Source organism: Aureobasidium subglaciale (genome assembly GCF_000721755.1).
Source record: "Aureobasidium subglaciale EXF-2481 unplaced genomic scaffold scaffold_4, whole genome shotgun sequence".
In the NCBI taxonomy this organism is placed as follows: domain Eukaryota; kingdom Fungi; phylum Ascomycota; class Dothideomycetes; order Dothideales; family Saccotheciaceae; genus Aureobasidium; species Aureobasidium subglaciale.
In genome coordinates this window covers 132,488-147,289 of record NW_013566991.1, presented here as the reverse complement: position 1 = coordinate 147,289, position 14,802 = coordinate 132,488, and the positions used below count along the sequence as shown (strand labels likewise).

Genomic DNA, 14,802 nt, shown 5'->3' with positions numbered 1-14,802 from the left:
CTCTTTCTTTCAACAACTCGACTTGAGACTCCAGTCCTTCTCAAAGCACTTCTAAGCCCCAGAACCTCTGCTTTGAGCCGTGCTACCTCGTCTTCCAAGCTACGAACTTTTGTGCCTAACTCTTTACAGCCTTGGCAGCTCTTCTTTTTGCAGGCACAAGGTTGAGTCTGTAATGTCGTATCTTTGGATGGTAGAGCTGGCAGACCTTTGTCGTCGCCGGTGTCGTCAAATGCTAGCAAAATCGTTGCTGCTTTCTTGGCTGCTGCTTCTCTGGTGGCTAAGTTTATGATGGTATTGGATGGCATACTCATTAGCCTCGCACGTTCAGTAGAATTCGGTATCACTCTTGTCGTCTCTTCTTCCTCCCTCAAGACCTGCACATGTCTCTTCGGCGACCTTCGAGGTGACTGCCGTTGAGAAGGAGAGGTAGAGTAGATAGAAGAACTCCGTGGAAACAGACTTTGCACGGCTCTCGAATCAGGCATAAACTCGCCGTCAATGTTCGAAATGTGTGATACGGCACTGAACATGGCCTCTTCCGACATTGAGAGTACGGCAGCTTCTTTGCCTGAGTTTTGTGGTCTTGGTGATATAGGTGTAGCTCCATGGGCCGGCTCGGGCTTCAAGATTGGGACAAACGGCGCACGTTTGGGTCTTGAAGCCTCGTGAGCAAGTGGGAGCTGTGCGTGAGGCTGCCCGGCTTGTCTTGGGCGAGCTTGAGGCTGTTGAACATGTTGTGTCAGAACCTGAGACTGTTCGGCTTGTCTTGTTCGAGCGTGGTAGTACGTATGTCTGACATAGTCTCGTCGATTGCAAATCTCATCTGACGAGCCAGCGGACAGCCAGATATCTCTGTCTGACGAGCGGCTCTCAGACACACACTCGAACTTTCTCTCCTGTGGAGTTTGGTGGCGACGACGTTCATGTCCATGCTCACTTTGTTGAGTTTGACGAGGCAACTTTGGTTCATCTTCGACTAGTTGCTGCGTCCCAGTCCTTGGAAGATTTGTAATGCCAGTACGATTCATATATGGGGCGAACAGGGCGGCACTTCCGCCTCTTTTCGACTGAGCAGAGTTACCGGTACTGAGTTTTCTCAGATCTGCGAGGACTTTGCCATTTCTTCTAATGACTGCAGAAGATCCAGGACTTCGGACTTGACTATGAGTTGCATGGATGTGGACTCTCTTACGCGCTGATCTGGGTCCGCGTTGAGCAGAAGCGGGAGGAGCAACTGCAGGAGGGGGTGTCTGTTTTGATGCGACTGATGCGTTTAGAGGCTTGATGGATATGTGTTCGGTGTATTCAGAGGACTCTGTGACGGGATCAAGCTCTCTCAACGTAGATCCTGGACTGCTCGACTTGACAAAAGTGTGACTCGAGAGTCGCGATCGGCGAAGGCGCGGAGATGATACTGGACTTTTACGCGCTCGTGGAGGTGATACCTTCTTGACCGGAGAGAAGAGGTCTAGGTAGGTGGTCTCAGCAACAGTTGAACGAACGACCGCACCGGTATTTGGCGTATGCCGTACAGTTGACACATCTTCAGTCTCGGAGATGTAGACAATGACCTCAGGTAGTACCTGAACAGGATCGAAGACGGCACCTGAAGGTAGCTTCAAAACTTTCAGCAGACTCGACTCTTTGATCGTCCCAGAACGACCGTTGTTGGGCGACAGAGCGTGATGAGCTTGCTTCTGGGCGGAAGTGGACTGAAACGAGTTCGGGATCGCATGCGGGCTAGGACCTCTCATCCAGTCCACACTGATAATCTTCTCGCCCAGGTCATTGACAATGACTTGATCTAGACGCAAGCCGACCGAGTCGAACAGTAGTACTTGACCATCAACTCTTCCTACAGCGATGATGGTCTTGGTCTCGATGGGGCCTTCTACGGCTCCGGATATTTGCCTGTGTCCTATCTTCTTCACAGGCTGCGGCTGTACCTTAGCCGCCAGAACAGACAATGAAGTGACAGGTGCTTGTGCATGCCAGGTACGTAGTATCTTGCCACCGGCTTCGAAATCAACAAGTCTACATCTTCCATCAGCGCCGACACTGACTGCACGGGTCATAAACCCAGGGAGAAAAGCTGCGCCGGTGATTGCAATACTTTTACTTCCAATCGTGGTGTTCGTTGAAGCATCTGGAGGGTCTGACATGTTCCTGACGTTCGTAATGCGATGCAGATTTTTGAAGTGCGAAATCTCGCCTGTATGGCCATTGGTGGACATACAAGACTTGTTGGGGGCACCGACCTTGTTACGTGCGATTTTAGTGGCATCATAGGCAGCAATACTGCCGTCCTTGAAAGCAAGTAAAAAAACATTCGGTCGTCCAGGGTGAAAAGATGCTGCTGCAATCGCCGCACTGCTTGCAGACGGATGCAGTTGAATAGCAGATGTTCTGAGGGTGAGATTTCGGAGGTACACAACAGTAGGATTCTCGGAAGCGGACAGTATCAGGTGTGATGTGGGTGATACTGCTAGAACGGTCGGTGCAGAAGGGTGACTAGATGGTGAGTCGAGCAACTTAGATTCGCGAATTGAGTAATGTTGAATCGCACCAGTCAAGGAGGTACTCAAAAAGAGAGACTTTGCGTCCGGCCCATACTCTAAGAGGCGCACAATGCCCTGGTTGAACCATACTATCAGTTATGTTTTCCTCTGATGGAATTCGGACGAGTATACCTCGTTGCCGCTCAGACCCCAGCTTTCTTCGCGTCCTCTTTTACAGTCATGCAACACGACTACATGCTCATCCGCTACAGCAAGCATCTGACTTCCATCTTTTGCTTCTCTCGCTGCCAGTATGCCCTTTTTACTGCTGCTGAAGAGTCGCTTGACTCCATCATGGTCCCAGGAAAAAATGCCACCAGAAGTTGTGATGATGAGATGGCTGTCTTTAGGGAATATGAAAGTCTGTTGGGTCGTCGATGATTCAGCTATTGTAGCTCTTGTGAAGGTCCGAGGCATAATTTTACTCCATTAATCGCTGATAGGTATGCTGTCTGGTTGCTGTCTTCGTTCAAAAGATTGTTGATTCAAGGTAAACAAAATGACGGATGCCAAGAGCATGTGAACATGGCCCAAACGCGGGGAAGAGACATAAAGCGCAGCTTTAAAGAAAAGCGAGAGAGGGATACCTTGATCGCAAAAGTATGGCAAATTCATTCATAATACAACGGTCTGCTCCGCGAAGAATCCGGGAAACTAGTTAAAGACTCTCTGATGTCTCTCAACGAGAGAACACTGGCCAAGAGTCGCAAGGTTATCAATGAAGGAACACAAGCAAAAGATACTCCACATCCTCTCCTCCATCCCCTCTCAGTCTGTAAAATCAGCCCTTGACCTTTGACGTCCACTATCTTCCTCTGCATGTTTGGCTTTGAGATGTCGAAATCCTGGCAGAGTGCCACGTACTAAGTCTCTCGTCTATGACTGTGCTAGTCGTGCGTGCTTAAGCGCTACGCCTATGCCTGGAAATCAAGTCTGATAGAAAAGATAGACTCCATTCTCGCTTCGAGTTTCGTAAGGACAGTTCGAAGATATGCTGTGCAGCGGTGGTTTGTCGTCCGGTACCAGGATCTGCTCTGCTTGATCGATGCAAGTCAGGCATTGGCTGGAAGGTTGAAAGGTCATTCGACAACTCCTTCAGGCAAGCATCCTTGTGCGAAGATTTCGTTGGGGCAATAATTGTGTGCGGGTCTGCCGCTCGCTTAGCATTCCTACGTGGGTACCCAGAGTCTGCGGCCACCGCGGAACTTGTTGGTGTTTGCTGAAGGACGAGTGAAAGAATTGGGGTCAATTGGTCCATTTCCGTTGGTAGTAGGGGTGAGATCCAGCTTTGTTGGAGCAGTGACTCTGCCTGGTCCTGCGGGCGTGAAGGAAGCACCGCGACCACGAGTAGAATTGCCTCTGAAGGAGGCACCACCACGGACATTTCCACGGGCCGGAGTCTGAGCTCCACGCGAGAACTGATTGGGATCCATCACCTTATTTCCAGCCTTGGGAGATTTGTGTTGAGCGAGCATGGCTGCAGGAGCCTTGGGTGGGTGCTTGAGCAAAACTTCGTCTTCATCCTCGCTGACCGCGGTAGGTCTCTCGTCAACAGGCAAGAGCTCTGGACGCATGACAGTCTCCTCCTTCGCAGGGGTGGCTGTCGCTGTTGTGGCGGTAGCACGCGTGTCGGGACGTGCGATGACAGCGTTACTTTCAATCTCCTTGCGCTGAACGACTTGTCTATTCTTGAATTCGCGTTCTTCTCTTGCAACGACGTAGCGGATATCGGCGAGGCTCTTGGTGCGGATGCCGAAGCGTTGAGCGAGTTTCGTCTTGGTAGGGTCATCAGTCAGGAAGATGAAAGATTCCAGAGCGGCGACAGGGTCGAGTTCTTGGTGAATGCGCCAGAGAATGTAGTTGAAGAGAGGGCGCAGATGCGAAGGAACACCAGAAGTCGATGCAGAATCGGGCACCAACTTTTTGGCTGCGGATTTGGATGACTGAGCGCGGCCACGAGTTTTATTTGGAGGGCACTCGGCCGCAGGCTCAGCGCTGACAGAACTACGAGCGGTGTGTACAGAAGAAGGAGTGGCTGATCGGGAAGCGTCTGTATCGGCGGAGCTCATGGAGAGGTTTGCGTCGCGAACGGCAAGTTTGGCTTCGGTTGTATGAACGAGGTCGTCGGATGGGCCTTCCAGCTCTTCATCATGAACGTCGCCTTCAGAGAACAAAGTCTTTGGCAGGGCAAACTTCTCAACTTCTGCCCATGTCTCAAACTTTTCGAAGCCGCCTTGCAGTGTGACGAGGTGGGGGTAAGTGCTGGTGGCATCGTCTAGCCAGACCAGGGCATCTTCGGCGTCGCTGCTGATGCGACCGTTTCCATCCTTCAGACGAGTGGTTTGGGCGAGGGCTGCGACAGTCAGTCGTGGTTGGCTTGAGTTTGCGTACAAAGTGACGTACTGTATAGAGGCACAAAGAGCCTGATCTGACCGTTGGCGATCCATTTCCGGATACCATCACGGGTGCTCTTCTTTGCGCCTGCGAGCAAAGCCGAGTCGTCGGCTATGCAGTTGAAGATCTTTTTGGTGGGTGGCTCGATGGTACGAGGGGTTGCGACAGAGGCGTCACCGGAACGAGGGCGTTGCGGAGTGCGGCGCATGGTGAGTGAAGCCTTGGTGGCGGTGGTACTGAGCAGGGTATAAGCGCTTGACAGTAGGTGGCGAGTTTACGACTGCAAAGGCGGAAGACACGGGCAGGAGTAATGTTGGCGACAGCAATCATATGCGTCGTCGTCGGTCGGAGGGTCTTACGTGCTGACGATAGAGTGACTGTGCGGCAGGATGTGCCGGTGGCATACAAGAATCTTGTGACTCAACAAGCTACAGGCGCATGTTCGACGAGTATACGGCTTGCTTCAGGGCTTTGTGTTGGCAAGCAGGGACTTGTGTGAGGAGGACGTGACAACCAAGGCGAGCATAATCGATCCTGTGTTATTCGACTGCCGTCATGGAAGGATGGATCCTACGAGTACGAGCGTGTGCGATTTTGCGTGTACTGTACAGGGGCGACGGCAATATTACTGTCTCGAGCATCAGACCATGTTCATTTCCGGTATAGTAGAGTATCGACTCGTCGTGCGCACATGGAAGTGTCCTGACGGCGAGCAAGACCGACTTGGGCTTGGACGGCAGCGACAAGGTTGTGTCGAGGAATGCATGCAAGCGGCCCACCGACTTGCCGAAAGCCGCATCGCGTCCGACGAGTCAAAGACACCTCCTTCCCGTTTCAGACACGACTCTGCGACATTCAGCAATCACCTCGCTTGCCATCTTACTTTCCATCAATGCCTACCATACTAATTTCCGGCGCTGCCTCTGGTCTAGGTCGCGCATTCTTGGATGCCTACTCAAGTGACAAGTCCAATACTGTCCTAGTCATTGACCGAGAGCATGTCGATCTTTCCGTATACCAAGGACACCCAGCTACGATCAAATCATACCTTGTCGATGTGACCGATGAGAAGTCGATCATTGAGTTTTCAGCTTCAATAAGGAACACTGCAATTGATCTCTTTGTCCACAGTGTGGGTATTCGTGGTTTGGTTCTTGCCGTCGAAACAGCTCAGCCCGGATCTGTAGCTGCAGCCGAGACTATGGATGTCATGGACTTGTCAACACTTGTGCACACATTTCAAGTAAATGCAGCTGGCACGTTTCTTCTCCTCCGCGCTCTTCTTCCGAATTTGAAACAAGCGAGTGCGGCCAAAGTCATCATCATGTCTTCACGCATGGGAAGTGTAGGCTACAACACCACAGGATCTGCATACGCATATCGCGCAAGCAAGGCAGCCTTGAACTCAATGATCAAGAGCTTCAGTATTGATGTGCCTGAAGTCATCTTCATACTGTGCCACCCCGGTCGGGTAGAGTCAAGGCTGGTCAAGTACAAGGAAGAGGGTGCCATCACAGCAGAAGAGAGTGTCATTGGTCTGCTTCCACTCATACAAGATTGGAACACGAAAGACAGCGGCAGGTTCTATGATCGATTTGGGCAATCTATCGAGTGATAGGCACTTGGTCCGCATGGTTGCATCACTGTATATAGTAGAACGAGTAGGAAGAGGATCAAGAATTTGATATCATAAGCCATTGCCATCATTCATCACATCATTCCTCAGTCGTCATGGGTGGCAGCAACATCTGTCGTTACCACTGGTGCGCCTTCTTCATCCTTTAGAACATCTCTCTTGACGAGACCTTCCAAAGTAGACAAGCAATCGCTGTAGCCACCGATCATAGCCTCAACACGGGCCATAATGTCTTCTTGCGGACCCTTAGGGCGATCTGACTGTAATTTGAGCTTGTGGCTTTCCATGCCCTGGATGTTCAACATGAGACCCGGTATGTCCTTTCTTGACACTTCGTCCGCCCATGACGGTGCCTGGCCGACCGTTGTCTTGAGAATCTGCCAGTGTGGACTGAGGCTTTGAGCTTCGTTTACGGTCTTCCCATCAGGTGCTATGTCAAGCAGGATCATGCGCTCGCGTTTGTTCGTTGGTCGTTTCTCCAGCGGTGCATTAGCGAGCTCTCGATCTATTCCTTCCACGATGGTGGAGGTGACAACGTCAGGATTGTCATCTGAGAAGATGTAGTGTACTGATGGATGATGGTGTTCGCCGGTGTCGGGGTCCTCGATCAGAGTAAAGAATGGGCGAAAATCGGGAGGTGGGAGAAGTTCATCGGGTGCGGCGTCAGGATAGGTGGGATCATCGAATAGCTCTGTGAGCGCGTCAGTAACCATGTAGAGCAGTTGAGTAGCTTATGTGAGACCCACCGTCGGTGTTTAGTGCCTGGTTGGCGTTGAGGCCCTGAGCGTCATTTGAATGATCTACTGAAGGGCTGCCCAAGTTTTCGGTCGTCCGCGTGAAGTTCTGAGAATATTGTTTGTCGGCGTCAGACATGATCGAATGGCGATCAACAAGAGTCGGGCCACACGGGTTGTTGTTAGTTATTGCAGACCCTGACTAAGCTGTGCTTGGCAAAATGCATGTGAAAATGCGTGTTCGTCAAAGTCGCCAGAAGTCGCCAACAGAGGTGGGGATGATTATGCGTTCAAGATTCTGGAGTCTGCTCGGGCTGGGCTTCACTCTGGTCTGCAGTCCCCTTGATGCGAAACACTAATCAAGTCAGTAAACAGTCTATCTGGTTGGCTTCAGAGCCCGGCTGGTAATTCACGTACCTTGTCTACACATTGGGCATCTGCCTTGACTTGATTCCTGCTTGATCCAAGTATCGAGGCAATGCTTGTACAGATATTAGTCTTGTTGGTTCACATTGCCTGGGACACAAGGTCGCATACCATGTGGAACGAGTGTGTACACTGTCCCATTACTATCTTTTGATGAGTGGAATGCAAAAGACTCGTCCAGGACGCAACACATACTGATAGGGCAGTCGTCTCCTGGAAACTTGCATTTGGGACAGGTACCGTCAAATTGAACACGACAGATGCCACAATCATCGTCTTCGGGCATGTCCCAGCGCCAAGCCGCAACTGCGTTATAAGATAGAATGTTGACCTTCATTGCTGTTTACTGTAGCGGCTCTCAGATGCAGGTGAATGTCGAATGGTTGGTATACTCTGCGTCAGGGTCTTGGGTCAGGAAGGTGGGTTGTTTACAAAACAATTGCCCGCGATAGTGAAGCTCGGACTCTCGACGCACGTCAGCGATAAGAGCTAAACAGGCTTATCGCTTGTCGATCACCGCGAAAACGCGACTCGGCGTGGTCACCACGTGCTGGAATACAAGCCGAGTACGGAGCTCACCTTCTGCATCTCACATCTCACATCTCACACCATACCTACACGCACGTCAAGCGATTCCGCTATTTCCTCAGTCCTGCACTGACTCGCGCGGCAGTCTGTACAAAATCCTGCACCAGCTTCTATACAGCTTATCACATATCGCCAAATCACGACATCGAGCACAGTCTCCACATCTCTCACGATCCAAGTGGGGCATCATGGCTTCCTCGTTGCTCCAGTCAGCCAGATCCTCAACCTTCCCATCCCTCCGACGTTCTTTCAACACATCTCACACTGCATCATCGCAAAGAGCAATGTCTCTCTCATCATATCTGGTCAAGCCTGCAGAGCTGAGTGCTGCCTTGAAAGGCAATGCTCCCACCCGATTGGCAACCTCGCCCAGAGTGATTCCCTTGTGCGCCAGTTGGTTCATGCCAAACGACCCCGAGAAGAGGACAGGCCACGAGGTCTTCAAAAAGGGCCACATTCCCAATGCTCGGTACTTGACCCGGCTACTCATTCATGCATTGCGGTACTGACTCGCAACAGTTTCTTTGACCTCGATGCTGTGGCCGACAAGAGCTCGCCATACCCTCACATGCTGCCCAGCGCCCAAGTCTTTAGTCAAGCCATGCGTAAGCTAGGCATCCGTCGCGACGATAACATCGTGGTCTACGACAGTGCAGAGCTCGGCATCTTCAGCGCCCCTCGTGTCGCCTGGACTCTACGCGTCTTTGGCCACCCCAGCATTCACATCCTGAACAACTACAAGCTATGGGTGGAGGAAGGTTTCCCAGTCGAAGAAGGAGAGCAGAGCGATCTCCCAGAGTCACAGTACCCGGAGTCGCCCATCGATCCCACCAAGGTCGCCGCATTCGAACAAGTCAAGGAGATTGCAAAGGACTACAACAAGGAAGGCAGAGAGGGTGTGCAGATTCTGGACGCCAGATCTCTCGGTCGCTGGAGCGGTGTCGACCCCGAACCCAGGGCTGGCCTCTCTTCTGGCCACATTCCTGGCTCCATCAGTGTTGCCCTGCCCGAGCTTCTGGACCCAGTGACCAAAACGCTGCTCTCCAGAGACGAACTGCTCGATGTCTTCAGAACCAAGGGAGTGGATCCTCTTAAGCCCATCATCAGCTCTTGCGGGACCGGTGTGACTGCCAGTGTCATCGATGCTGCTCTGACCGAGGCCGGGTTTCCCGAGACTAACAGAAAGGTCTACGATGGCAGCTGGACCGAGTGGGCGCAGAGAGTGAAAGCTACTGAGAACCTGATTCACAAGAGCCAGTAATCAGTACGAAGATTAATGATGAGCGATGAGAGTGTTGATCGTATACGATACCCAAGATGTGATAACGGCAGTAGGGAAAAAGTTCAGCGGAGCAATGATAGGCATGCAACAATATACATAATGTGCTTGTGCAGCAATTTCCATATCAGCCGAAGTGAACGTGCCGAGTCATGTCGCTGTTCGATTGTACGAGTACAGATCTCTCAGACAGAGCTCGATATGCCATGACATCAGTCATCATGTACCGTACGTCTCTGCCTCACTTCAACTCAATCGTCCATCCAGTCCTTTCCTATAGCAAAGCATCGCCGTCCAAATCAGCCTCCCATGCCGACGCCTTCGCCTTCTCCCTTGACCTCATCCAATCCCTCAACTCCATCCTGGAATCCCAGACTCCAGCGACAAAAAGTGCCCAATCTTGCCTTGAGCCCCCTGAATCATCTCCCCAGTTTTGTTATTTCACAAGATTGATCCCAGTAATCATGTCTTCTTGACGCGTCTCCCTCCAAACCTTTCTCCCCTTGGCTTTTCCTTCCCACCAAGTTACTCTTTCTTCTGCGAGGAGTTCGAGCAGAGTTTGGATGCCACGGAGGGTTGTGAGGAGTGCGTTTCTTGCTGATGTCTTTGCTGTTGTTTTGGCGGTGATGGAGATGTCGAGTTTAGATGTGGAGGTGGTGCAAGGCTTGGGAACGGTGGTAGAGGTGGAACAGCTGGTTTGATACAAGAGGAGTCTAGAGTGTGCGGTGCTGACGAGGAGATTCAGGTCTGAGATGAGTGGCACCAGAGGTTTCGGCCAGCGCTCGCCTCTCGCGATTGAGTTGAGCACGCAGAGTTGACACATTGTGATTGTTGAGGAATGTGAAGAGTGATGTTTCAGAGGCAAGCTGGTTGATGAGAGGTATCTGTGAGAGTGGTAGTCAAGAGAGGAAAGTGTGATGCAGGCGCGTAGACGATGTAGCTGCCTGATATGATCGGTGGCTTGCCTCACTTGTCTCACTTGTTCACGAAGATTAAGACGACAACACGCTGAGAGACTTCACAACTCACTCTTGAATTGGAAGAGCATGTGCAGAGATATGGCGAGACAGCGTTCCCAATAGGAAATCAAATCATGGCTTGACAGAGTCCGTGGCTTACACTCTTGGTCTTGGAATACATTCTGGCCGTTGACTAGTGCCGACACAGCAATCGTGTCGACCATCAACGCTTCACTGGAACTGTCCTTAACAATCGTTCCAGACTTGTGAGGAAGTTGCATGATCAGATGGACCACATATGTATCCATAGTCACAGGCAGATAATTGGCGTGCCAAGGAATACATTGATGGTCAGACAGAAAACTCGATAACGATAGTGACCTGCTACAGTGACAAGAACAGCAACTATGCTGTGTCTACTCCTTGAACTTGCTCAGGTTCGGTCGAGGATTTTTCAACGCCCGACTCTGTAGCGGTCTGTTCTGCTGTACTCTCAACAGGTGCGGCGTCCAAGACCGCTTCAGGCACGACCTCTGCAACCACCGGTGCTTCGACTTCTCCACTAGCTTGCTCGACCTCGGCCGACTCATCTTCGACAACGACGCTAGGTTCCACCTCAGGCAACTCGATATCAGCATTTAAGGGAGGCTCGACCTTCGACACCTCTGCTTCTGTTTCCACCTCGGCCTCGGCCTCGGAATTGTGGCCACTAGCCAACTTCTCCTTTTCTTCCTCGGCAATCTCTGCTGCCTCCCAGTCATCAACAACAGGCTCGACTGGAACGACTACCTTCTTCTCCTTCTTCTTTGCGAATGTTACTTTGTTCCCACCGGAAAGAGCCGAGAAGATGTTGTTGTTGGATGAGGCTGTCTGAGCGATGGGTCGACGTGATGCTGCACTCTTCGCGGCAACACGAGACCAACCATCACTGACACCACTCTCATTCTCACGACGAGTAATGTTGAGAGAAGAGTCTGTACGGCAAAGTTGGAGTGTGCCAAGGCTCTTCGCGGAGATAGCAGCAGCGATTGGTGCTTTGGCGTTCTTGAGGGTCTGATCGAGTGCCTGCTCATCAAGAGTACGACTGATTGCCTTGATGATGACTTCCTCATTCGGCAAGAATTCGACATCAAATTGTACCGGAAGAGCGAATGTTGCTAATTCGGTCCTGACCTCTTCAGTCATGAGACCGAAGCGTGGACGCATGATGACATAGCTGTTATACGGCTCTCCGACCTCGTTAGCACGGACTTGTGTAGCGGTTCCTTCACTACTGGCTACAGCTTTGCCGGATGCTACACGCTGAGCATTTCTGATACGCATGCTCTCCTTCAAGGTCTTCGGTGGCGAGCGCACGAATCGGGGTGTCTTGAAAATGGCGACATGGCGATGCGGTTCGGGGTCCATGCTCTCAGAGTCCAGACCAAAGTCCTCAGCGAGATGATGGATGAAGGCTCGTTGAGTGGCTGTCATAGGCTTGAACCTCAGTCTCTTCTCATCGTCTGCGGCTGCAAACACTCGGAACTCGCGCTCTTGGTTTGTGGACCAAGTAGGGTGAGCAGCATACAGATTGAGGGTCTCGGTAGAGAATGGAACGTGATCACCTCCTTCGACATGTGATTCTTGGTCAATATTGAGAGCGAGTGCCAACTTACGATTGCGCTCCAGTCTGGCGCACTCCTCGTTGCAAGGCAATGACTTTGTAAGGTTTCCCTCGCTGGTCTTTGACGCATTACATCTCATTTCCTGCTTTTGGGCCTGGCATTCGCAAGTGATAAAAATCTTATGAGGGCAAGCCTTGTCCTCCTTGCAGGCGGTGGGAGCATGACAAATGGCTTCATCTGGGTGGCCGCAAGCCTTCTTGGGCTTTCCACAAGGCTGCTGGCAAGGTCGACCGCCGGCGTCTTCGCAGTCACCTTCACGGTGACAAGGCTTGGTGCAAAAGTGGGAACCACACTTGAGCTTTCTGCCACAAATCTGACCGCAACTCACGTCTTTGAACCAACACTGCTGGTTCTTGAGACTCTTTTTGCCACACATGCAACTCTTTTCGACCAGGAAGGGGCACCTAGGGCAGTTTTCGTTGTCCATGTGACAATTGTGTTGCACTTGAGGATGGCCACAAGTCTTCGGGCGATTGCATTGGAAGCGACATGGTGGAGGCTGAGTACCACAGGGCAGAGGAGGTGTGAGTACAGTGCGACCACAGTGACAATTGATCTCATCGAAGATTGCCTCTCTGCAAGAACCACAAGGACCTTTGTGACAAAGATCATCACAGAAGTGGTTGCCGCACTTTAAAAGTCTACCACAGGGACGAGTACAGATGTGTTCTGCTTCGAAGCCGTCATCGATCGGTCGAATGTGGGCGTCCTCGAGCTTCCGACCCTTGCGCTTGATGGCCAACCTCTCAGCAGCCTTTCGCTCACCTTCGCAGCAGCGCTCATCACAAGCATGGCGACCACAGTTGAGGTTGACTCTGCAGACGCGCATGCATTGAGGAGGCTCGATCTTACCTTGATGGCAGATGGTGGTAGACGTTGTTCTACCACAACGGCAGTTGATTGATACAGCCTTGAGGCAAGGCATGCAAGCACCAGCGTGGCACAGCTGTTCACATGGATGTCCACAAGGAAGCTTCTTCATGCACGCCTTTTTGCAGTTTGCAATAGGATCCTGGCAAGAACTCCGAGCGTCCGGAGAGATCTCTGAAAGCTTGGTCTTACCGCAAGGGCAATGCGATACAACATCGGGGGAACGAGGACAATGACCAGGGTCAGTATCCTGAGAATGGCAAGGCTTCTGGCAGTGGTGAATGCCACAGTCGAAGGCGCGATCGCAAGAGTTAGCACACTCAAACACGCCAGTCCACTCCTCGATGAAGTCCTGACTGTCTTCTGTAATATGCTTCTTGTGGCTTGTGACTTCGTCACCGCGATCAGCACACAGCAAAGCTTTCTCGACCTGGCCACAATAGCAGCGAGCATCGATACGAACTTCACAAGCTCCACAAAGACCTTCGTGACAAGCCCTTGGGCACTCGTGCTCTCCGCAGGGCATGAGATCACCACAGACGTCACCACAGCTCCAGCCATCCTCATAGTTGGTGTCAGTACATCGGCGAGTCGACTCGTGCTTGCCACAGAAGCAAGTCTGAGTCGGGCCCATATGAGTACAGGGTGGGCATGGGCCGGCGTGACATGTCAACTGACAAGGGTGGGGGCATTTGCGAACTCTTTCTCTGCCACAAGTGTTTCCACAAGAATGTGGAGGCAGACCAGTGACAGCACGTGGCTCGACTTCTTTCTCACACCAACAGGTGTATGTCTTGGGCAGCGTGTCTTTCGGAAGGTTGCATCCAGGACATCTCCATTGTCTAGGCGGAGGAATTTCGCCATTCTCGCGACCCTGTTGCTGAGCAGCGGCAGAGCCTTGGTTTTGAGACCACTTCTTGACACAGGACATGTGGAAGACGGTCCAGCAAGTATGACACGACCATACTTTGGAGTTGCGAAGAACCTCGCTCGTGCAGATGGGACATTCGTAATGACCGTGGTCAATGTCGTGGTGAGTGCGAGTAGCAATGTCGGGGGCTGTTGACTTTGAAAGACGGCGTCTTTGCGATCGAGGTTGGGTCTGTAGCGAGGTGGCGCCTTGGGTGAGGATTGGCTGGCCAGGGACGAAGTTTGTGGCATCTCCTTGTAGTTCGCCATTTGATGTGAGTTGGCCACCAAAGGCTCTTCCATTGACCGTTCTGTTCTCACGCGTCCTGCCACCTCTCGCTGATCCTCCTCTTCCACCTCTTGCACCACCTCTTCCGCGCCGTGCATCTTGACTGTGGGTGTTGTTCTCCGCACCTGAGACGTCGGCACTTGACGGATCCACGGATGATGCTTGTGTAGACGGCGCGACTGTAGATGGTCTCAGAGACAGTAGAGGATCGCGCGCGCCACGGCCCCTTCCACCACCACCTCTTCGCCTGCGGCCAGGATTGGAGGCATCTGATTGAGGCTCATCTTGCTGAGATGGCGGATTGGAGTTGGGATTGGGATTGGGATTGGTGTTTCTCTCGCTGCGTGCTCGGCGATTGCGCGGGCGGTTCGAAGAACGTCCAGCTTGAGGATCAACTTGAGGGGCAGGGGCAGTCTCAGTGGTAGACATGACTGTTGTATTTTGCGAGAGTGTAGCGGTATTTGAACGAAACGATTGCGGTGGATTAGTGACGTAG

At 52.0% G+C, this 14,802-nt stretch overlaps 7 protein-coding genes across 7 annotated transcripts; 2 read left to right on the top strand and 5 right to left on the bottom strand.

The window, feature by feature from the left end:
* Positions 1 to 324: 324 nt before the first annotated feature.
* On the bottom strand, positions 325 to 2,975 carry AUEXF2481DRAFT_2611 (uncharacterized protein; the record flags this gene model as incomplete). Its single annotated transcript, XM_013490653.1, has 3 exons — positions 325 to 459; positions 519 to 2,633; positions 2,691 to 2,975. 3 exons carry the CDS (start codon positions 2,973 to 2,975, stop codon positions 325 to 327), a joined length of 2,535 nt encoding a protein of 844 aa, XP_013346107.1.
* A 752-nt stretch (positions 2,976 to 3,727) lies between these two features.
* Positions 3,728 to 5,160, bottom strand: AUEXF2481DRAFT_2610 (uncharacterized protein; the record flags this gene model as incomplete). The annotated part of the gene is made up of 2 exons (XM_013490652.1): positions 3,728 to 4,911; positions 4,962 to 5,160. 2 exons carry the CDS (start codon positions 5,158 to 5,160, stop codon positions 3,728 to 3,730), a joined length of 1,383 nt encoding a protein of 460 aa, XP_013346106.1.
* Positions 5,161 to 5,844: 684 nt separating this feature from the next.
* AUEXF2481DRAFT_2609 (uncharacterized protein) lies at positions 5,845 to 6,567 on the top strand (the record flags this gene model as incomplete). The annotated part of the gene is made up of 1 exon (XM_013490651.1): positions 5,845 to 6,567. The coding sequence occupies one exon, from the start codon at positions 5,845 to 5,847 to the stop codon at positions 6,565 to 6,567; it is 723 nt and encodes a 240-aa protein (XP_013346105.1).
* Positions 6,568 to 6,620: 53 nt separating this feature from the next.
* On the bottom strand, positions 6,621 to 7,743 carry AUEXF2481DRAFT_540111 (uncharacterized protein). Its single transcript, XM_013491043.1, has 3 exons — positions 7,740 to 7,743; positions 7,335 to 7,677; positions 6,621 to 7,279 (listed from the first exon to the last, which is right to left on the bottom strand). Exons 2-3 carry the CDS (start codon positions 7,459 to 7,461, stop codon positions 6,675 to 6,677), a joined length of 732 nt encoding a protein of 243 aa, XP_013346497.1. The 5' UTR covers positions 7,462 to 7,677; positions 7,740 to 7,743; the 3' UTR covers positions 6,621 to 6,674.
* On the bottom strand, positions 7,457 to 8,171 carry AUEXF2481DRAFT_540203 (uncharacterized protein). Its single transcript, XM_013491042.1, has 4 exons — positions 7,944 to 8,171; positions 7,860 to 7,891; positions 7,740 to 7,803; positions 7,457 to 7,677 (listed from the first exon to the last, which is right to left on the bottom strand). Exons 1-4 carry the CDS (start codon positions 8,083 to 8,085, stop codon positions 7,613 to 7,615), a joined length of 303 nt encoding a protein of 100 aa, XP_013346496.1. The 5' UTR covers positions 8,086 to 8,171; the 3' UTR covers positions 7,457 to 7,612.
* Positions 8,172 to 8,524: 353 nt separating this feature from the next.
* On the top strand, positions 8,525 to 9,597 carry AUEXF2481DRAFT_63327 (uncharacterized protein; the record flags this gene model as incomplete). Its single annotated transcript, XM_013490977.1, has 2 exons — positions 8,525 to 8,805; positions 8,856 to 9,597. The coding sequence occupies 2 exons, from the start codon at positions 8,525 to 8,527 to the stop codon at positions 9,595 to 9,597; spliced, it is 1,023 nt and encodes a 340-aa protein (XP_013346431.1).
* A 1,706-nt stretch (positions 9,598 to 11,303) lies between these two features.
* AUEXF2481DRAFT_53931 (uncharacterized protein) lies at positions 11,304 to 14,570 on the bottom strand (the record flags this gene model as incomplete). Its single annotated transcript, XM_013490937.1, has 1 exon — positions 11,304 to 14,570. A coding segment is annotated over one exon (3,267 nt), but the record flags the coding sequence as incomplete, so codon positions are not given.
* Between the last annotated feature and the right edge of the window lie 232 nt (positions 14,571 to 14,802).

What these genes read in the sequence shown, in the direction of transcription:
- AUEXF2481DRAFT_540203 (XM_013491042.1), bottom strand. Translation starts at nt 8,085, where the DNA reads ATGAAGGTCAACATTCTATCTTATAACGCAGTTGCGGCTTGGCGCTGG. An exon ending in GTACACACTCGTTCCACATG is followed by an intron (nt 7,804 to 7,859) that starts GTATGCGACCTT and finishes TATCTGTACAAG; the next exon opens with CATTGCCTCGATACTTGGAT. An exon ending in ATGCCCAATGTGTAGACAAG is followed by an intron (nt 7,678 to 7,739) that starts GTACGTGAATTA and finishes TGACTTGATTAG; the next exon opens with TGTTTCGCATCAAGGGGACT.
- AUEXF2481DRAFT_540111 (XM_013491043.1), bottom strand. Translation starts at nt 7,461, where the DNA reads ATGTCTGACGCCGACAAACAATATTCTCAGAACTTCACGCGGACGACC. An exon ending in CCAGGCACTAAACACCGACG is followed by an intron (nt 7,280 to 7,334) that starts GTGGGTCTCACA and finishes ACGCGCTCACAG; the next exon opens with AGCTATTCGATGATCCCACC.